This window comes from Oncorhynchus keta, chromosome 13, assembly GCF_023373465.1.
Source record: "Oncorhynchus keta strain PuntledgeMale-10-30-2019 chromosome 13, Oket_V2, whole genome shotgun sequence".
Lineage (NCBI taxonomy): Eukaryota > Metazoa > Chordata > Actinopteri > Salmoniformes > Salmonidae > Oncorhynchus > Oncorhynchus keta.
This window is the reverse complement of record NC_068433.1, coordinates 6,251,034-6,274,364: the sequence shown is the minus strand read 5'-3', so window position 1 is coordinate 6,274,364 and position 23,331 is coordinate 6,251,034. Positions and strand designations below refer to the sequence as shown.

Sequence of the window (23,331 nt, the reverse complement as noted above, 5' to 3'; positions counted from 1 at the left end):
GTAGGGACTATAAACTACAGTAAGGACTATAAACTACAGTAGGGACTATAAACTACAGTAGGGACTATAAACTACAGTAGGGACTATAAACTACAGTAAGGAACTATAAACTACAGTAGGGAACTATAAACTACAGTAGTGACTATAAACTACAGTAGGAACTATAAACTACAGTAGGGGACTATAAACTACAGTAAGGAACTATAAACTACAGTAGTGACTATAAACTACAGTAGGGACTATAAACTACAGTAGGAACTATAAACTACAGTAGGGAACTATAAACTACAGTAGGGACATTGAAGACTCTTCCCTTCCCCTTGCCAGTGTATTTTATTGTTTGGAAATGCAATGGGGCACTGGGGGTATGTGTCAACCGAGAGAAAGTCAGGCAGCGGTAAATGAAATGGGAACATAAACTACAGTAAGGAACTATAAACTACAGTAGGGACTATAAACTACAGTAGGGACTATAAACTACAGTAGGGGACTATAAACTACAGTAGGGGACTATAAACTACAGTAGGAACTATAAACTACAGTAGGGACTATAAACTACAGTAGGGACTATAAACTACAGTAGGGACTATAAACTACAGTAGTGACTATAAACTACAGTAGGGACTATAAACTACAGTAAGGACTATAAACTACAGTAGGGACTATAAACTACAGTAGGGACTATAAACTACAGTAGGGACTATAAACTACAGTAAGGAACTATAAACTACAGTAGGGAACTATAAACTACAGTAGTGACTATAAACTACAGTAGGGACTATAAACTACAGTAGGGGACTATAAACTACAGTAAGGAACTATAAACTACAGTAGGGAACTATAAACTACAGTAGTGACTATAAACTACAGTAGGGACTATAAACTACAGTAGGGACTATAAACTACAGTAGGGACTATAAACTACAGTAAGGGACTATAAACTACAGTAAGGAACTATAAACTACAGTAGGGAACTATAAACTACAGTAGTGACTATAAACTACAGTAGGAACTATAAACTACAGTAGGGGACTATAAACTACAGTAAGGAACTATAAACTACAGCCAGGAACTATAAACTACAGTAGGGGACTATAAACTACAGTAGTGACTATAAACTACAGTAGGAACTATAAACTACAGTAGGGGACTATAAACTACAGTAGTGACTATAAACTACAGTAGGAACTATAAACTACAGTAGGGGACTATAAACTACAGTAAGGAACTATAAACTACAGCCAGGAACTATAAACTACAGTAGGGAACTATAAACTACAGTAGTGACTATAAACTACAGTAGGAACTATAAACTACAGTAGGGGACTATAAACTACAGTAAGGAACTATAAACTACAGCCAGGAACTATAAACTACAGTAGGGGACTATAAACTACAGTAGGAACTATAAACTACAGCCAGGAACTATAAACTACAGTAAGGAACTATAAACTACAGTAGGGACTATAAACTACAGTAAGGGACTATAAACTACAGTAGGGAACTATAAACTACAGTAGGGACTATAAACTACAGTAGGGAACTATAAACTACAGTAGGGACTATAAACTACAGTAGGGACTATAAACTACAGTAGGGACATTGAAGACTCTTCCCTTCCCCTTGCCAGTGTATTTTATTGTTTGGAAATGCAATGGGGCACTGGGGGTATGTGTCAACCGAGAGAAAGTCAGGCAGCGGTAAATGAAATGGGAACATAAACTAGAAACCATTAATTAATTGACAAGCAGATAATTCCCAGTTTATTATTATCAAACAGACTTCATTTGGTTCCCTACCCACAGCACCGACTTGAGAGACTTCTCTTATAGATACAGCCCTTAACAAAATAGATGGCTAAAAGCTTAGTGGGGGTTGAGGGCTATCAACATTTACATAAAAGGGAACTGGTGCAATTTAAATAGCTGCCCACATGCACTGACTGAGGTCCAAATTCGACTGAGAATGTCAAATTATGCAAAAAAAATAATAAAAATAAATAAAAGTAAATCCCCACGTCTTGTTTTTCCTTTTTTGGCAGACCTATATTTCTGACAGCCAACTGTGAGTGACATTAGGCCTCCTCTTGTAAGCGAGACGTACTGAATTCCCTCAGCAGTAGGCCAGTAGTGCATCCTACTCCTCGTTCTCCTCGTTCTCCTCGTCCTCTGTTGTTCTTGCCGTTCTGACGAGCTGTTCCATCGTAATGGGGTAGTGATTTCAGGTCTCAGGGCATCCGGGCTCTTTGGTTACAGGTCAGTGAGGTTGGCGAGAGAATGGTTGATATGTCAGTGTAATGTAGACCTTTTCTGGGGATCTAACACAATGAGGATCTCTAAATAACAGACACTATAGTTAGTTGTTACAGACAGTTTTTGTGGATTTTACTGTATACTATACACTATAGTGTTTTTGGTAAGATATTAAAATACTATACACTCGTATTTACAGTTTACTATATAAATACTATAGTATTACTATATTATGTACTGCAGTGTTTTTTTAAACTATCTTTGATATAGAAGTGGGGGCATTCTCCTTGAAGAAACCTACTGAGGAAACACGAAAAGAGAAAGTTCTCAATAACCTGCACAGACCACAATAATAGGGTCTATACTTGGCATGTAGGTTTGTCAGTCACGAGTGGTACAAATAAATATGATAATTTACCCATGGGGGCGGCGGGCCGAGCGCAGTGCACGCTGACACGGTCGCCAGGAGTACGGTGTTTCCTCCGACACATTGGTGCGGCTGGCTTCTGGGTTAAGTGGCCATTGTGTCAAGAAGCAGCGCGGCGTGGTTGGGTTGTGTTTCAGAGGACGCACGGCTCTCGACCTTCACCTCTCCCAAATCCGTACGGGACTTGCAGCGATGAGACAAGACTGTAACTACCAATTGGAAACCACAACAAAGGGTAAAAAGGGGTTAGCTATAATGGTTACGGTTAGGGTAGGGGTTAGCTATAATGGTTAAGGTTAGGGTAGGGGTTAGCTATAATGGTTAAGGTTAGGGTAGGGGTTAGCTATAATGGTTAAGGTTAGGGTAGGGGTTAGCTATAATGGTTAAGGTTAGGGTAGGGGTTAGCTATAATGGTTAAGGTTAGGGTAGGGGTTAGCTATAATGGTTAAGGTTAGGGTAGGGGTTAGCTATAATGGTTAAGGTTAGGGTCGGGGTTAGCTATAATGGATAAGGTTAGGGTTAGGGGAAGGGTTAGCTATAATGGTTAAGGTTAGGGTTAGGGGAAGGGTTAGCTATAATTGATAAGGTTAGGGTTAGTGGAAGGGTTAGCTATAATGGATAAGGTTAGGGTTAGGGTAAGGGTTAGCTATAATGGATAAGGTTAGGGTTAGGGTAAGGGTTAGCTATAATGGATAAGGTTAGGGTTAGGGGAAGGGTTAGCTATAATGGATAAGGTTAGGGTTAGGGTAAGGGTTAGCTATAATGGATAAGGTTAGGATTAGGGTAAGGGTTAGCTATAATGGATAAGGTTAGGGTTAGGGAAAGGGTTAGCTATAATGGTTCATGTTAGGGTTAGGGTTGGGGTAAGGGTTAGCTATAATGGATAAGGTTAGGGTTAGGGGAAGGGTTAGCTATAATGGATAAGGTTAGGGTTGGGGTAAGGGTTAGCTATAATGGTTCATGTTAGGGTTAGGGTTGGGGTAAGGGTTAGCTATAATGGATAAGGTTAGGGTTAGGGGAAGGGTTAGCTATAATGGATAAGGTTAGGGTTAAGGTAAGGGTTAGCTATAATGGATAAGGTTAGGGTTAGCTATAATGGTTCATGTTAGGGTTAGGGTTTGCTAACATGCTAAGTAGTTGCAAAGTAGCTAAAAAGTAGTTGAAAAGTTAAATGCGCCCACTCCGACCAACTCCACTCCTACTTCCGTTTTTTGCATGTCTTATGTAATCATACAAACGTAACATATCATACTAATTTAAGTATCTCGGATTGACTCTTACTATGTTACGTCTTGTCTATGAGACTAGGCTGGAAAGAAAGCAATGAATGGATGACTGGTCTCCTGCATGTTGTCACTCACAAACTTGATGTTCTTTAAAGAGACAGTGTACAATTTTCTATGTAACGTATCTCAACAGGAAATAGTGCTTTTACACAATGTAGCAACTTAATATTCCACAAATGACTTTGTAATCTCAATGACATTTTATCTTTTTATAATAAATACACGTATTTACAGGGTTACATATTAGTTTCTAGAGCACAACGTGTGCCTGAGAAGTAGCTAGCCTAGAATACATTTCGGTCCCTCATAGGCTACTTGTTCCTAAATGTTACGCTGTGCTCTTAACTTTTAAAAGTTGTTTCCACAACCACATCAGGTCGTCACTCGTTGTGTGATTCACCCAGTAGTAGCACGTGAGCGCTGCTTAACAGTATATATTTCTTAACGATGGTTTTCCATAATATATGATTCAAGGCTATCTAGTATGATGGCACAGAGGGCATTCACACTATGCCATTAAAGGGAGATTCTTGCAATTAAGCTCAATGACAGGAAGTAAACTGGCATACGTTATCGTACCTGTCGGTTTCTAGTCATTGCGCTAATGCTAGTAAGCATTGGCTCACAAATCTACTTCTAATTTCCTTCCTATTGCACACAGACACATAAAAATAGTTTCCACTAGTATCCAGCAGCTATTGGGGATCATAATAAATATGAACTATGAAAGCACCAATGTGAAGAGAACATATGATGTGAGAACTGTGAACAGCTAACAGAATTACACTTTTAAAGAAAATTACACTTCATTTCTACTACTCACTTCAAGTGAGATACAGTATTGTATGCCTTTTAAAATGGTATGTGTGTGTGTGTGTGTGTGTGTGTGTGTGTGTGTGTGTGTGTGTGTGTGTGTGTGTGTGTGTGTGTGTGTGTGTGTGTGTGTGTGTGTGTGTGTGTGTGTGTGTGCGTGCGTGCGTGCGTGCGTGCGTGCGTGCGTGCGTGTGTGTGTGTGCGTGTGTGTGTCCGTGAAACAACAAGAGCAGCAGTTTCAGCAATGTCCTTCTGTCCCGAAGGTACAGGGTGATGGGCATGGAGGTTGATTTATATACCCTGTTCGTAATTGATCAGATTTTTTTTAAATGGAAGTAAAACACAGTGAAGGGAGAAATGCACACATTGGCATCCTCTGCTGTTGGGGAAGGGAGGGTTTTGTGGGAAAGCAGATTGTATTAGAGGAGAGAGCCAACACACTCATTAATATCTTGTCTTTATAAGTGATCCACAGTGGAGCTTCTCGAGGGGGGAAAAAAAAGTCGGTCAACCTAAGATCTGCTCTTGCTTCTTTTAAGAAGAAGATAGTCAGTCACTTCTTCATGTCAGTCATTAAGGCTGCGTAAACGTTCAATTATATTGGTTTCAAACTGTGTGTAAATACTGACACTCGAAGTGGTGAGTAATTGGAGTAACACACAGAAACCTATTGTGTTAAAAAAACAGAACAGAGCCATATCTAAGTTATCAGAAATTTCCCAAAAGACAGTCAGATAAACAAAGAGGGAAAGTGAGTGTGTGTATACTAGCATGTGCATGCTGGGATGGGGGGTGATCCCACATGATGATAGTCTCCCCCCAAAGCACACGGTCACAAACAGAGAGAGCGACAGAAAGAGAGTGACAGAAGAAAAAGAGAGAGAAAGAGAGAGAGAGTGATAGAAAAAGAGAGAGAGTGATAGAGTGAGAGAAAGAGAGAGTGATAGAGAAAGAGAGAGAAAGAGAGAGAGAAGAGAGAGTGAGAGAAAGAGAGAGTGATAGAGAAAGAAAGAGAAAGAGAGAGAAGAGATAAAGTGATAGAGTGAGAGAGAGAAAGAGTGATAGAGTGAGAGAAAGAGAAAGTGATAGAGAAAGACAGAGAAAGAGAGAGAGAAGAAAAAGAGAGAGAAAGAGAGTGATATAGAGAAAGAGAGTGATTGAGTGAGAGAACGAGAGAGTGATAGAGAGAAAGAGTGATAGAGAGAAAGAGAGTGATAGAGAAAGAGCGAGAGAGAGAAAGAGAGTGATAGAGAAAGAGCGAGAGAGAGAAAGAGTGAGAGAGAGTGCTAGAGTGAGAGAAAGAGAGAGAGAGTGAGAGAAAGAGAGAGTGATATAGTGAGAGAAAGAGATAGTGATAGAGAAAGAGAGAGAAAGTGATAGAGAGAGAAAGAGAGAGTGATATAGTGAGAGAAAGAGAGTGATATAGAGAAAGAGAGAGAGAGAGTGATATAGTGAGAGAAAGAGAGAGTGATAGAGAGAAAGAGTGATCGAGAAAAAGAGAGTGACAGAGAGAGAGAAAGAGAGAGAGAGAGTGCTAGAGTGAGAGAAAGAGAGAGAAAGAGAGAGAGTGAGAGAAAGAGAGAGTGATATAGTGAGAGAAAGAGATAGTGATAGAGAAAGAGAGAGAAAGTGATAGAGAGAGAAAGAGAGAGTGATATAGTGAGAGAAAGAGAGTGATATAGAGAAAGAGAGAGAGAGAGAGTGATAGAGTGAGAGAAAGAGAGAGTGATATAGAGAAAGAGAGAGATAGAGAGAGTGCTAGAGAGTGATATAGAGAAAGAGAGAGAGAGAGTGATAGAGTGAGAGAAAGAGAGAGTGATATAGAGAAAGAGAGAGAGAGTGCTAGAGAGTGATATAGAGAAAGAGAGAGAGAGAGTGATAGAGTGAGAGAAAGAGAGAGTGATATAGAGAAAGAGAGAGTGATATAGAGAAAGAGAGAGAGAGAGAGAGTGCTAGAGAGTGATATAGAGAAATAGAGAGAGAGAGTGATAGAGTGAGAGAAAGAGAGAGTGATATAGAGAAAGAGAGTGCTAGAGAGAGTGCTAGAGAGTGATATAGAGAAAGAGAGAGAGAGAGTGATAGAGTGAGAGAAAGAGAGAGTGATATAGAGAAAGAGAGAGAGAGAGTGATAGAGTGAGAGAAAGAGAGAGTGATATAGAGAAAGAGAGAGAGAGAGAGAGTGATATAGAGAAAGAGAGAGAGAGTGATAGAGTGAGAGAAAGAGAGTGATATAGAGAAAGAGAGAGAGAGAGAGAGTGCTAGAGAGTGATATAGAGAAAGAGAGAGAGTGATAGAGAGAGTGATATAGAGAAAGAGAGTGCTAGAGAGAGAGTGCTGGAGAGTGATATAGAGAAAGAGAGAGAGAGAGAGTGATAGAGTGAGAGAAAGATAGAGTGATATAGAGAAAGAGAGAGTGATATAGAGAAAGAGAGAGTGATATAGAGAAAGATAGAGTGATATAGAGAAAGAGAGAGTGATATAGTGAGAGAGTGATATAGAGAAAGAGAGAGTGATATAGAGAGAGAGAGAGTGATATAGAGAAAGAGAGTGATATAGAGAGAGTGCTGGAGAGTGATATAGAGAAAGAGAGAGAGAGAGTGATAGAGTGAGAGAAAGATAGAGTGATATAGAGAAAGAGAGTGATATAAAGAGAGAGTGATATAGAGTGAGAGAGAGAGTGATATAGAGAGAGAGAGAGTGAGAGAGAGAGTGATATAGAGAAAGAGAGAGTGATATAGAGAGAGAGTGATATAGAGAAAGAGAGAGAGAGTGATAGAGTGAGAGAAAGAGAGAGTGATATAGAGAAAGAGAGAGTGATATAGAGAGAGAGAGAGAGTGATATAGAGAAAGAGAGAGTGATATAGAGAGAGAGAGAGTGATATAGAGAGAGAGAGAGTGATATAGAGAGAGAGAGAGTGATATAGAGAGAGAGAGAGTGATATAGAGAGAGAGAGTGATATAGAGAAAGAGAGAGTGATATAGTGAGAGAGAGAGAGAGAGAGTGATATAGAGAAAGAGAGAGTGATATAGTGAGAGAGAGAGAGAGTGATATAGAGAAAGAGAGAGTGATATATAGAGAGAGAGAGTGATATAGAGAAAGAGAGAGTGATATAGAGAAAGAGAGAGTGATATAGTGAGAGAGAGAGAGAGTGATATAGAGAAAGAGAGTGCTAGAGAGAGAGAGAGTGATATAGAGAAAGAGAGAGTGATATAGAGAGAGAGAGAGTGATATAGAGAAAGAGAGAGTGATATAGAGAGAGAGAGAGAGTGATATAGAGAAAGAGAGAGTGATATAGAGAGAGAGAGTGATATAGAGAAAGAGAGAGAGAGTGATAGAGTGAGAGAGAGAGAGAGTGATATAGAGAAAGAGAGAGTGATATAGAGAGAGAGAGAGAGTGATATAGAGAGAAAGAGAGAGTGATATAGAGAGAGAGAGAGTGATATAGAGAAAGAGAGAGTGATATAGAGAGAGAGAGAGAGAGAGAGTGATATAGAGAGAGAGAGAGTGATATAGAGAAAGAGAGAGTGATATAGAGAAAGAGAGTGCTAGAGAGAGAATGCATGGTAGACAATGGCTGCCACTTCCACATCAAACGTGTCGTCATAGCAGTGGAACAGAACCCCCTGTGTCACCATGACACCACCCTGTTGCTCGGCAGAACGAACGATGTCAAAACGGAAGTTGAGCAAAGACACCGATGAGGAGAACAAGGAGGAGGAAGGAGGACACCAGACACCAACAAAACGCTGATAAACGTCCGGTATAGCGGGTGGGGTGAGTCACCGTTTCACATCAAAATTTGAGGAAATGAAGTGTGCCCTTCACTAACGGCAAAAGAGATCATTGGAGCCTGCACCGGAGAACTATAAAATTGAGAGGATGGCTTTCCGGTGTTCGGGTAGAGTTAGACATTCAGAAAACAAGAAGGGTGATGATGATGGTGGTTTTATTGTATTGTTCATACACCGAAAGAAAGATGTGCAGGGAGGAGGAGAGTAATCGGGTAGAGGAGTCATATAATACATTTAAGATCCCTTTTAACATCCATAGGTACTGTTCAAACCAGAAACAGACATTACGGGGCAGTTTCCCCCAGTCACAGATTAAACCTAATCTTGGACTAAACAGGATTTTCAATGGAGATTCTCTGAGAAACACGAAGTACTCGGTACTACCAAAAAACGGGATGGTTCGCCTCTCCTGCAATATTTGATTCTGCGACACAGTCAAATTGGTCCAGCTGGGTACCCAGAAACCATTTCCTGCTGGTCAGGTCAAGCACCGAACTACACTTCAACAACAGACATGGTAAAACCCATAAAACTGTCCCTCATACAGGGAGTCTATATTTTTATTTTTATTTTTTTTACCTTTATTTAACCAGGCAAGTCAGTTAAGAACACATTCTTATTTTCAATGACGGCCTGGGAACAGTGGGTTAACTGCCTGTTCAGGGGCAGAACGACAGATTTGTACCTTGTCAGCTCGGGGGTTTGAACTCGCAACTAGTCCAACGCTCTAACCACTAGGCTACGCTGCCGCCCCAAGTGAGACATGGTAGAGGCAGTGAGACATGGTAAAACCCATAAAACTGTCCCTCATACAGGGAGTATATGAGGCAGTGAGACATGGTAAAACCCATAAAACTGTCCCTCATACAGGGAGTATATGAGGCAGTGAGTCATGGTAAAACCCATAAAACTGTCCCTCATACAGGGAGTATATGAGGCAGTGAGACATGGTAAAACCCATAAAACTGTCCCTCATACAGGGAGTATATGAGGCAGTGAGACATGGTAAAACCCATAAAAATGTCCCTCATACAGGGAGTCTATATGAGGCTGTGAGACATGGTAAAACCCCATAAAACTGTCCCTCATACAGGGAGTCTATATGAGGCTGTGAGACATGGTAAAACCCCATAAAACTGTCCCTCATACAGGAGTCTATATGAGGCAGTGAGACATGGTAAAACCCATAAAACTGTCCCTCATACAGGGAGTATATGAGGCAGTGAGACATGGTAAAACCCATAAAACTGTCCCTCATACAGGGAGTCTATATGAGGCAGTGAGACATGGTAAAACCCATAAAACTGTCCCTCATACAGGGAGTCTATATGAGGCTGTGAGACATGGTAAAACCCATAAAACTGTCCCTCATACAGGGAGTCTATATGAGGCAGTGAGACATGGTAAAACCCATAAAACTGTCCCTCATACAGGGAGTCTATATGAGGCAGTGAGACATGGTAAAACCCATAAAACTGTCCCTCATACAGGGAGTCTATATGAGGCAGTGAGACATGGTAAAACCCATAAAACTGTCCCTCATACAGGGAGTCTATATGAGGCTATGAGTCATGGTAAAACCCATAAAACTGTCCCTCATACAGGAGTCTATATGAGGCTGTGAGACATGGTAAAACCCATAAAACTGTCCCTCATACAGGGAGTCTATATGAGGCAGTGAGACATGGTAAAACCCATAAAACTGTCCCTCATACAGGGAGTCTATATGAGGCAGTGAGACATGGTAAAACCCATAAAACTGTCCCTCATACAGGAGTCTATATGAGGCAGTGAGACATGGTAAAACCCATAAAACTGTCCCTCATACAGGGAGTCTATATGAGGCAGTGAGACATGGTAAAACCCATAAAACTGTCCCTCATACAGGAGTCTATATGAGGCAGTGAGACATGGTAAAACCCCATAAAACTGTCCCTCATACAGGGAGTCTATATGAGGCAGTGAGACATGGTAGAGGCAGTGAGACATGGTAAAACCCCATAAAACTGTCCCTCATACAGGGAGTCTATATGAGGCAGTGAGACATGGTAAAACCCATAAAACTGTCCCTCATACAGGAGTCTATATGAGGCAGTGAGACATGGTAAAACCCCATAAAACTGTCCCTCATACAGGGAGTCTATATGAGGCAGTGAGACATGGTAAACCCATAAAACTGTCCCTCATACAGGGAGTCTATATGAGGCAGTGAGACATGGTAAAACCCCATAAAACTGTCCCTCATACAGGGAGTCTATATGAGGCTGTGAGACATGGTAGAGGCAGTGAGACATGGTAAAACCCCATAAAACTGTCCCTCATACAGGAGTCTATATGAGGCAGTGAGACATGGTAAAACCCATAAAACTGTCCCTCATACAGGGAGTCTATATGAGGCAGTGAGACATGGTAGAGGCAGTGAGACATGGTAAAACCCCATAAAACTGTCCCTCATACAGGGAGTCTATATGAGGCTGTGAGACATGGTAAAACCCATAAAACTGTCCCTCATACAGGGAGTCTATATGAGGCAGTGAGACATGGTAAAACCCATAAAACTGTCCCTCATACAGGGAGTCTATATGAGGCTGTGAGACATGGTAAAACCCATAAAACTGTCCCTCATACAGGGAGTCTGTATGAGGCAGTGAGACATGGTAAAACCCATAAAACTGTCCCTCATACAGGGAGTCTGTATGAGGCAGTGAGACATGGTAAAACCCATAAAACTGTCCCTCATACAGGAGTCTGTATGAGGCAGTGAGACATGGTAAAACCCATAAAACTGTCCCTCATACAGGGAGTCTATATGAGGCAGTGAGACATGGTAAAACCCATAAAACTGTCCCTCATACAGGGAGTCTATATGAGGCTGTGAGACATGGTAAAACCCATAAAACTGTCCCTCATACAGGAGTCTATATGAGGCAGTGAGACATGGTAAAACCCATAAAACTGTCCCTCATACAGGGAGTCTATATGAGGCAGTGAGACATGGTAAAACCCATAAAACTGTCCCTCATACAGGGAGTCTATATGAGGCAGTGAGACATGGTAAACCCATAAAACTGTCCCTCATACAGGGAGTCTATATGAGGCAGTGAGACATGGTAGAGGCAGTGAGACATGGTAAAACCCATAAAACTGTCCCTCATACAGGGAGTCTATATGAGGCAGTGAGACATGGTAAAACCCATAAAACTGTCCCTCATACAGGGAGTCTATATGAGGCAGTGAGACATGGTAAAACCCATAAAACTGTCCCTCATACAGGGAGTCTATATGAGGCAGTGAGACATGGTAAAACCCATAAAACTGTCCCTCATACAGGGAGTCTATATGAGGCAGTGAGACATGGTAAAACCCATAAAACTGTCCCTCATACAGGGAGTCTATATGAGGCAGTGAGACATGGTAAAACCCCATAAAACTGTCCCTCATACAGGGAGTCTATATGAGGCAGTGAGACATGGTAAAACCCATAAAACTGTCCCTCATACAGGGAGTCTATATGAGGCAGTGAGACATGGTAAAACCCATAAAACTGTCCCTCATACAGGGAGTCTATATGAGGCAGTGAGACATGGTAAACCCATAAAACTGTCCCTCATACAGGGAGTCTATGAGGCAGTGAGACATGGTAAAACCCATAAAACTGTCCCTCATACAGGGAGTCTATATGAGGCAGTGAGACATGGTAAAACCCATAAAACTGTCCCTCATACAGGAGTCTATATGAGGCTGTGAGACATGGTAAAACCCCATAAAACTGTCCCTCATACAGGGAGTCTATATGAGGCAGTGAGACATGGTAAAACCCCATAAAACTGTCCCTCATACAGGGAGTCTATATGAGGCTGTGAGACATGGTAAAACCCATAAAACTGTCCCTCATACAGGAGTCTATATGAGGCAGTGAGACATGGTAAAACCCATAAAACTGTCCCTCATACAGGGAGTCTATATGAGGCAGTGAGACATGGTAAAACCCATAAAACTGTCCCTCATACAGGGAGTATATGAGGCAGTGAGACATGGTAAAACCCATAAAAATGTCCCTCATACAGGGAGTCTATATGAGGCTGTGAGACATGGTAAAACCCCATAAAACTGTCCCTCATACAGGGAGTCTATATGAGGCTGTGAGACATGGTAAAACCCCATAAAACTGTCCCTCATACAGGGAGTCTATATGAGGCAGTGAGACATGGTAAAACCCATAAAACTGTCCCTCATACAGGGAGTCTATATGAGGCAGTGAGACATGGTAAAACCCATAAAACTGTCCCTCATACAGGGAGTCTATATGAGGCAGTGAGACATGGTAAAACCCATAAAACTGTCCCTCATACAGGGAGTCTATATGAGGCTATGAGTCATGGTAAAACCCATAAAACTGTCCCTCATACAGGGAGTCTATATGAGGCTATGAGTCATGGTAAACCCATAAAACTGTCCCTCATACAGGGAGTCTATATGAGGCTATGAGTCATGGTAAACCCATAAAAATGTTTCTCTGGTTCAACAACTGTGTTATAATGAAGGGACTGATCTTTAGCGGCAGATGAAAGATGGATGAGGAGGAAGAGGGAGGAAGAGGGGAAGGAAGAGGGATGAATGTGTACTGTGTTCCAGAGTGTCTTTTAGCTCAAATTCCTGCTAACGTATCAGCCAGAACCTGCCAGTGGCTGCCTGTCTCCCAGTATTCAATATATTAAAGGAGGATGAGGAACAGTGGGATGAACGGAGGGAAGAACTGTGGGAGGACAGACAGACACATGGAAAGCTGTCTCCTTGTGGATGGGTCTCCATGTGGGTGCTGTCTCATTGTGGATGGGTCTCCATGTGGGTGCTGTCTCCTTGTGGATGGGTCTCCATGTGGGTGCTGTCTCCTTGTGGATGGGTCTCCATGTGGGTGCTGTCTCATTGTGGATGGGTCTCCATGTGGGTGCTGTCTCCTTGTGGATGGGTCTCCATGTGGGTGCTGTCTCCTTGTGGATGGGTCTCCATGTGGGTGCTGTCTCATTGTGGATGGGTCTCCATGTGGGTGCTGTCTCATTGTGGATGGGTCTCCATGTGGGTGCTGTCTCCTTGTGGATGGGTCTCCATGTGGGTGCTGTCTCCTTGTGGATGGGTCTCCATGTGGGTGCTGTCTCCTTGTGGATGGGTCTCCATGTGGGTGCTGTCTCATTGTGGATGGGTCTCCATGTGGGTGGTGTCTCATTGTGGATGGGTCTCCATGTGGGTGCTGTCTCCTTGTGGATGGGTCTCCATGTGGGTGCTGTCTCCTTGTGGATGGGTCTCCATGTGGGTGCTGTCTCATTGTGGATGGGTCTCCATGTGGGTGCTGTCTCATTGTGGATGGGTCTCCATGTGGGTGCTGTCTCCTTGTGGATGGGTCTCCATGTGGGTGCTGTCTCATTGTGGATGGGTCTCCATGTGGGTGCTGTCGTATTGTGGGTGCTGTCTCCTTGTGGATGGGTCTCCATGTGGGTGCTGTCTCCTTGTGGATGGGTCTCCATGTGGGTGCTGTCTCCTTGTGAATGGGTCTCCATGTGGGTGCTGTCTCATTGTTGGCGCCGTCTCCTTGTGGATACCGTCTCCTTGTACTGCAGATGTGGACTCCTTGTGGATACCGTCTCCTTGTGGATACCGTCTCCTTGTGGATTCCGTCTCCTTGTGGATACCGTCTCCTTGTACTGCAGATGTGGACTCCTTGTGGATACCGTCTCCTTGTGGATACCGTCTCCTTGTGGATACCGTCTCCTTGTACTGCAGATGTGGACTCCTTGTGGATACCGTCTCCTTGTGGATACCGTCTCCTTGTGGATACCGTCTCCTTGTACTGCAGATGTGGACTCCTTGTGGATACCGTCTCCTTGAGGATACCGTCTCCTTGTGGATACCGTCTCCTTGTACTGCAGATGTGGACTCCTTGTGGATACCGTCTCCTTGTACTGTAGATGCTGACTCCGTGTCGATTCTGGTCTATCTGTGGATGCTGTCTCCCGGTGGATGCTGGCACATCTGCCTGTCAGGGAGTCATTGCGTGCCACGCTCACCACTCGGCCGAGTGTAACTGAGGCAATGTACCTCATGAAATATTCACCCAAGTTGTCTTTCCTAAAAATATTTTAAAAGGGGGCGATGGAGAGGTATCCAAATGAAATACACCGTGTCGGGTCGACTTAGGCTTTCATCCAAGAGGGGAGAGGCAGGGGGTCCATTAAATGTTCATACATTGTAAGCCCCCTGCCATGGGGTTTAACTCCACCATTTTAAGCCCCTGCCATGGGTTTTAACTCCACCCTGTTAAGCCCCCTGCCATGGGGTTTAACTCCACCCTTTTAAGCCCCTGCCATGGGTTTTAACTCCACCCTGTTAAGCCCCCTGCCATGGGTTTTAACTCCACCCTGTTAAGCCCCCTGCCATGGGTTTTAACTCCACCCTGTTAAGCCCCCTGCCATGGGTTTTAACTCCACCCTGTTAAGCCCCCTGCCATGGGTTTTAACTCCACCCTGTTAAGCCCCCTGCCATGGGTTTTAACTCCACCCTGTTAAGCCCCCTGCCATGGGGTTTAACTCCACCCTGTTAAGCCCCCTGCCATGGGTTTTAACTCCACCCTGTTAAGCCCCCTGCCATGGGGTTTAACTCCACCCTTTTAAGCCCCCCCCATGGTGTTTAACTCCACCCTTTTAAGCCCCCCCACCCACCCCATGGTGTTTAACTCTTGGCTCTCTAAGATATACACTCTAACCCATCCTGTAGCCCTGTTTCTCCTCCCCCAATTAATGTCTTCTTTAGTTAACACTTTATTTAATCCTTTAAAGATCGTATCGCTTTGTCTCACATTCTTCAGAAGTTTTGGCATATACACTTGAGGTTACAAAATATTAGGAACACCTTCCTAATAATTGAGTTGCACCACCACTCCCATTTTGCCCTCAGAACATCGTTAATTTGTTTGGGCATGGACTCTACAAGGTGTCGATAGCGTTCCACAGGGACGCTGGCCCATGTTGAATCCAATGCTTTCCACAGAAGTGTCCCAGTTGGCTGGATGTCCTTTTGAGTCATGGACCGATCTTGATACACTCAGGAAACTGTTTAATGTGAAAAACCCAGCATCGTTGCAGTTCTTGACGCACTCAAACCGGTGCGCCTTGGCACCTACTGCCAAACCATGTTCAAAGGCACTTAAAAATGTTGTCTTGTCCGTTCACCTTCTGAATGGCACACATACACAATCCATGTCTCAATTGTCTCAAGGCTTAACAGTCATTATTTTAACTCTCTCCTCTCCTTCCCTTCATTTATACGGGTTGAAGTGACGTCAATGAGGGATCGTAGCTTTCACCTGGATCCACCTGGTCAAGTCGGTCATGGAAAGAGCAGGTGTTCCTGATATTTTTGTACAGTCATTGCAAATATCAACAAAGTTACAGTAGGTGCATGCTATGCATGGTGTACACTCCTCGTACCACATGTATAATAAATCATTTCCATTCTGTCATTGGGGAGATTCTCCTCATTTAACAAACCAGTCCTCCAGAGTGTTATCTACAGCTGGTAGCCAGTTAAAAGCCAGTCTTTATGCTCAGCATATAACAATTAGTTACTATGAAAATCAAATTTTTCTTTTAACTTGATGAACGTGTGAGTTGTAAGAGGTGTGTACTAACGATATCAATGTGTGTGCTGTTCTTTGTAGTTTGTTTGAGTTGCGACATAACCTTACTTGAGGTAGTCCCTAAAGTCACGGACCATGGGCTCCCATTCGCATAAGACTACACATTGCTGAAAGACTAGAGAGGCCATAGAAGAGAGGCAAAATAGTTAGAACTAAGAAACACTACAATTTCTCTGCTCCAAACCATCACAAACTTGGAAGTTTCAAATGAACTTCACTGCCTTTTGAGAGAAAAATGAATCTCCCGAATCCAAAAAGATCAGCAAGTTCACACAATGTGGTGTCAAGTGCTCAGTTTAAACAAATACTTTGTCTCTACTTGTGCTGATAGGCAAAGGAGGCCAGATATGTATGGATGTATGCATAATTCAGCCTCCAAAGACAAAGAATGGGAGAGATCGAGGGCAAGAGATAACTTGCATGGAACAAGCGGTGGTGGGTGGGTGGGGGTGGGGGGTGTACAGACACTAAAGTGCCATGATTTCCTATCTTCTCATGATGCAACCGAGCCCGGCCCAACTCGTAGTGAAGGCTGGTACAACTGCCGCCCACTCCCCTCAGCCCCCTAATGCCACGCTGTACTGATTTTGATAAGAGGAACTGGGCCAGCTTATAGTCAAAACAAAAACAATAAGGGGATGATGGTGGTGGGGGGGGGATAGTCATTATGAATGTTTTCTTTTTAAACAGCGAATCTCTGTGGCTGTTGTCGTGGCAGCCGCCGCCGCCGAGTGAGAAACTACTTTATGTAGGGCGACGTGGCCCGGAGTATTGTGGGAAGGAGCCATTAGCTGCCGTCGTGCTAGCTGCTCGAGCACAAGACAATTAGAGAACAGAAACAGGCCCACAGTCCCTTAGTATCCGTGTGAAAAGGTCACTTCTGTCAACATTATTATAATCCCTGTTTTCCTATCAGGATTGTTGATTCACATGCCTGGGAAGAAGAAGGAAAGGAGACAGGACAGTGAGGCAGTGACAGGAGCGCCGAGGCGCTGGGTCGGTGTGTTAAATATTACATTTTCAAACAGTATAAATATATCTGGATGTGATGGGAGTGACTCATCACATTCTCTCGACTCCAGTTTGGAAACAAAAAAAACAAAAAATTACACATTTTTTTTTAAATCAAAAGATCATTGATAAAGAAACATCCCTTTCGAAGGTCCTGTATATAAAACGTTAAGTCGTACTGTATTATGGTTATATAAACACCGCGATAGAACTTCAATAGAGGATAGATTTTTTTGCCGAACCTCCGTTTGTGTTAAGATAATTACTATATAATTACTATATTTGCGTGGTTTCTTACGCCACAGCACCAGCTTCCTCTACTTCATAAGATAGACGTATCCATTCAAATCAACAACAACAACAAACACAAATAAAGCGCCACGAAGAAGAAGACGACGACACCCAATAAACCAGCTCGGGGCACGGGACAATCTCATCTTGACGGAACAGATGTATTCTTATTTTTTAAAGTTATTTGGAAATGACCGGCTCCTTATCAATCCAGGAGGTATTTGTGCAGACTCTCTCAGTGGCTTTAGTGAAGGGACTCAATCACAACGAGACGCGATAGGCCTCGGGTCTCCTCTCCTCTCGCGTTCATCTTTTATCGGTACGGAGGAAATGAAAAGGATGTTATCTGGAGCGGCGTACGCTGCACGGCGTCTTGGCTTCGGGAGACGGGCCTCGTCTGCACGAGCCAATTGGGCCTACTCTTTGGGGAACTCGCTCGTCACATAAAAACAAGGGCTTGAGATATGCTATGCTAGGAACTGGAAGAATGGGTTTGTCAAGACTGTGTGATGCTATGGTAACTGTTGGTGTGGACGGGTTAGGTGCTGCGGGTTGGCGTGGACGGGTTAGGTGCTGCGGGTTGGTGTGGACGGGTTAGGTGCTGCGGGTTGGTGTGGACGGGTTAGGTGCTGCGGGTTGGTGTGGACGGGTTAGGTGCTGCGGGTTGGTGTGGACGGGTTAGGTGCTGCGGGTTGGTGTGGACGGGTTAGGTGCTGCGGGTTGGTGTGGACGGGTTAGGCGCTGAGAGTTGGTGTGGACGGGTTAGGTGCTGAGAGTTGGTGTGGACGGGTTAGGTGCTGCGAGTTGGTGTGGACGGGTTAGGCGCTGAGAGTTGGTGTGGACGGGTTAGGTGCTGCGGGTTGGTGTGGACGGGTTAGGTGCTGCGAGTTGGTGTGGATGGGTTAGGTGCTGCGGGTTGGTGTGGACGGGTTAGGTGCTGCGGGTTGGTGTGGACGGGTTAGGTGCTGCGGGTTGGTGTGGACGGGTTAGGTGCTGCGGGTTGGTGTGGACGGGTTAGGTGCTGCGGGTTGGTGTGGACGGGTTAGGTGCTGCGGGTTGGTGTGGACGGGTTAGGTGCTGCGGGTTGGTGTGGACGGGTTAGGTGCTGCGGGTTGGTGTGGACGGGTTAGGTGCTGCGGGTTGGTGTGGACGGGTTAGGTGCTGCGGGTTGGTGTGGACGGGTTAGGTGCTGCGGGTTGGTGTGGACGGGTTGGTGTGGACGGGTTAGGTGCTGCGGGTTGGTGTGTGTCGGTGAGACCCAGTATAAGCCACTGTGTTAAAGTGAAGCTTTAGCCTCTCCAACCACAAGTGGGCCGGGAACTAACAAACTACCTGGAACAGCAAGATGATGAAGTAGAGAGGTCAGAGTGTAACAGGGTATTGATGTACCATGATACTGGAGAGGGTAGAGAGGTCAGAGTGTAACAGGGTATTGATGTACCATGATACTGGAGAGGGTAGAGAGGTCAGAGTGTAACAGGGTATTGATGTACCATGATACTGGAGAGGGTAGAGAGGTCAGAGTGTAACAGGGTATTGATGTACCATGATGATGGAGAGGGTAGAGAGGTCAGAGTGTAACAGGGTATTGATGTACCATGATGATGGAGAGGGTAGAGGTCAGAGTGTAACAGGGTATTGATGTACCATGATGATGGAGAGGGTAGAGAGGTCAGAGTGTAACAGGGTATTGATGTACCATGATACTGGAGAGGGTAGAGGTCAGAGTGTAACAGGGTATTGATGTACCATGATGATGGAGAGGGTAGAGAGGTCAGAGTGTAACAGGGTATTGATGTACCATGATGATGGAGAGGGTAGAGAGGTCAGAGTGTAACAGGGTATTGATGTACCATGATGATGGAGAGGGCAGAGGTCAGAGTGTAACAGGGTATTGATGTACCATGATGGTGGAGAGGGTAGAGTGTAACAGGGTATTGATGTATCATGATGGTGGAGAAGGTAGAGAGGTCAGAGTGTGTCACTGAGATGAGAGAGAGAGAGAAAGTGGTTGAGCCTACTATTACACTGTCACCCTTCCTCAGACTGGTCCAGAGTGTCTCCTCAAACCTGGAGAGATCAACCCGGTGAGACCCTCCTAGCAAAGCCTGGGGACAAAGACACTGATGAGGACAGGGGCAAGAAACACATACACACACTAAATGAAAACACTCAAGAAAATTCTATAAACAAAAAGAGACATGAACTAGAACACACATACCAAAATACACTCTCTCACACACAAACATACCTGCTAGCCCTGCAGGTACAGTAGTATAAGATAAATGCATTAATAACTGATAATAAACTGCACACTATCCATCTCAGGAGTCACTCTCCCAAACATACCCACCACTATAGAGTCACTCTCCCAAACATACCCACCACTATAGAGTCACTCTCCCAAACATACCCATCACTATATAGTCACTCTCCCAAACATACCCACCACTATAGAGTCACTCTCCCAAACATACCCACCACTATAGAGTCACTCTCCCAAACATACCCACCACTATAGAGTCACTCTCCCAAACATACCCACTCTCCCAAACATACCCACACTATAGAGTCACTCTCCCAAACATACCCACCACTATAGAGTCACTCTCCCAAACATACCCACCACTATAGAGTCACTCTCCCAAACATACCCACCACTATAGAGTCACTCTCCCAAACATACCCACCACTATAGAGTCACTCTCCCAAACATAACCACCACTATAGAGTCACTCTCCCAAACATACCCACCACTATAGAGTCACTCTCCCAAACATACCCACCACTATAGAGTCACTCTCCAAACAAACATACCCACCACTATAGAGTCACTCTCCCAAACATACCCACCACTATAGAGTCACTCTCCCAAACATACCCACCACTATAGAGTCACTCTCCCAAACATACCCACCACTATAGAGTCACTCTCCCAAACATACCCACCACTATAGTCACTCTCCCAAACATACCCACCACTATAGTCACTCTCCCAAACATACCCACCACTACCCACCATAGAGTCACTCTCCCAAACATACCCACCACTATAGAGTCACTCTCCCAAACATACCCACCACTATAGAGTCACTCTCCCAAACATACCCACCACTATATAGTCACTCACAAACATACCCACCACTATAGTCACTCTCCCAAACATACCCACCACTATAGAGTCACTCTCCCAAACATACCCACCACTATAGAGTCACTCTCCCAAACATACCCACCACTATAGAGTCACTCTCCCAAACATACCCACCACTATAGAGTCACTCTCCCAAACATACCCACCACTATAGAGTCACTCTCCCAAACATACCCACCACTATAGTCACTCTCCCAAACATACCCACCACTATAGTCACTCTCCCAAACATACCCACCACTATAGAGTCACTCTCCCAAACATACCCACCACTATAGAGTCACTCTCCCAAACATACCCACCACTATAGAGTCACTCTCCCAAACATACCCACCACTATAGAGTCACTCTCCCAAACATACCCACCACTATAGAGTCACTCTCCCAAACATACCCACCACTATAGAGTCACTCTCCCAAACATACCCACCACTATAGAGTCACTCTCCCAAACATACCCACCACTATAGAGTCACTCTCCCAAACATACCCACCACTATAGAGTCACTCTCCCAAACATACCCATCACTATAGAGTCACTCTCCCAAACATACCCACCACTATAGTCACTCTCCCAAACATACCCACCACTATAGTCACTCTCCCAAACATACCCACCACTATAGTCACTCTCCCAAACATACCCACCACTATAGAGTCACTCTCCCAAACATACCCACCACTATAGTCACTCTCCCAAACATACCCACCACTATAGTCACTCTCCCAAACATACCCACCACTATAGAGTCACTCTCCCAAACATACCCACCACTATAGTCACTCTCCCAAACATACCCACCACTATAGAGTCACTCTCCCAAACATACCCACCACTATAGTCACTCTCCCAAACATACCCACCACTATAGAGTCACTCTCCCAAACATACCCACCACTATAGAGTCACTCTCTCATTAAAGCAGCCTTATTACAGCCACACTGCTGAAGTGTACTGCTTGGGTGATTCTACAGAAGTGGTATAAAAGACTGTCATACCACCAAAAAAACAACATAAAAAAACTGTCAAGTCTCCAGAATTGGGACATTTATTTACATCATGATGTGTTGTAATTCAATCCAAGACAACAACAAACATATTGTTTAAAGGAATATCGTACAAAGTCCCTGTTTATACACGTATTACTAACTGAGAGGTGACTGTCCCAAACCCTGACTCCTAAACATTACTGTACATTTGAAAACAAAAAAACAATTCATGATCAAACAATGTTTAACTATTATTTCAGCGATACATCTTGAGTTGTTCAATTATTATATAGTTCTACACGGAGCACACCAAACATTAGGAACACCTTCCTCATATTGAGTTGCATATTGAGTTGGAGGGATCACAGTTTTCACCTGGTCAGTCTATGTCATGGAAAGAGCAGGTGTTCATAATGTTTTGTATACTCACTGATATAATTATTCGCTTGGTTTATCTTAAAACACCATTCTCTGGAAAAACACTGGCCCCACTTTTGACGTCACTACGGAAAACCCCAACATTAAAAGAGTGTAAAACGACTGAGACTTTTAAGCCCCTACAAATATCACCAGTTGATGAGTTTGAACCCCTCTCCTGGTGGCCACATGGTGAGCAGTTTGTGTGAACAAACATTTCAGAGAAAATGAGTGAGCAAGTCGGGTAAAACTCATGCGACTGCCGATCATTGAATACATCTATAAATATGTAAAGTACAGTTTAGGGACTTCAATATATGTTTGCTGGGATGTCGCTCGGTCCAAATTAAAGACGGCTACACATAACTGTCTATGTGGATTCTTTCATTCAAATCCAACATAAGTCAAAAGATTGTCCAACCCCGAAACGGTCACAACTGAAACCATAAGAGATATATAGAGAGTTCTCATCTTTGTATCAGTGCCATTATGGAGCCCGTATCTCCAATTTAAAATTGCAAGTGCCATGTGTTACCAACTGACAAACAGAGGGCCACCATGTGGGTAGTGGACAAGTGCACACTTCAGGAAAAAGTGTAGAGTACTGAGATGCATAACCAGCAGGAGGATCCAACCCTCCAAGAGCCCAAAAAAATGATATGGATGAAACCCAGCCCTTAATGAATGACTAACCATCTGAATTCTTTAGCAGTACAAGACCATTCGTCTGACCATCACTTAATGAGAGGTCTGGTTAGCAGATATCGCTGAATTTGTTCAGGAAATGTGTCCTTCTAATGCTTAGGGTTAGGGGAAACTTGAGTAAACTTGAGTACAGTAGAGGACAGAATAGTATAATGAGTGGTCCTTCTGTAGCTCAGTTGGTAGAGCATGGCGCTTGTAACGCCAGGGTAGTGGGTTCGATTCCCGGGACCCCCCATACGTAGAATGTATGCACACAAGTCGCTTTGGATAAAAGCGTCTGCTAAATGGCATATATTATATTATTATTATCTATACTGTACTATGAACAGCTTTAATAATGATAGATTTTGGGTTCTGTCAATTTCATTGATTGCATCGTTTCTAATCCCAGTAATTGTTTTATTTTTGTATCGTTATTTGTATTATCGTTATTTCACCACACTTCTTCAATTGTAAGAAACTTGAGTAAACTTGAGTACAGTAGGGGACAGAATAGTATAACA

The 23,331-nt window shown here is 43.8% G+C and overlaps 1 protein-coding gene across 3 annotated transcripts in view; it reads right to left on the bottom strand.

Moving 5' to 3' along the window:
- LOC118371767 (glucosidase 2 subunit beta-like) overlaps positions 1-23,331 on the bottom strand; it is a 317,257-nt gene that overhangs the window by 223,270 nt on the left and 70,656 nt on the right. For 2 of the 3 annotated variants that reach the window (XM_052459258.1, XM_052459260.1), the window contains exon 9: positions 19,584-19,670. The exons of the other annotated variant lie outside the window; for it this stretch is intronic. In XM_052459258.1, the coding sequence (XP_052315218.1) occupies positions 19,584-19,670 (87 nt within the window). The remainder of the gene's footprint in view (positions 1-19,583; positions 19,671-23,331) is intronic. 3 annotated transcript variants of the gene reach the window in all.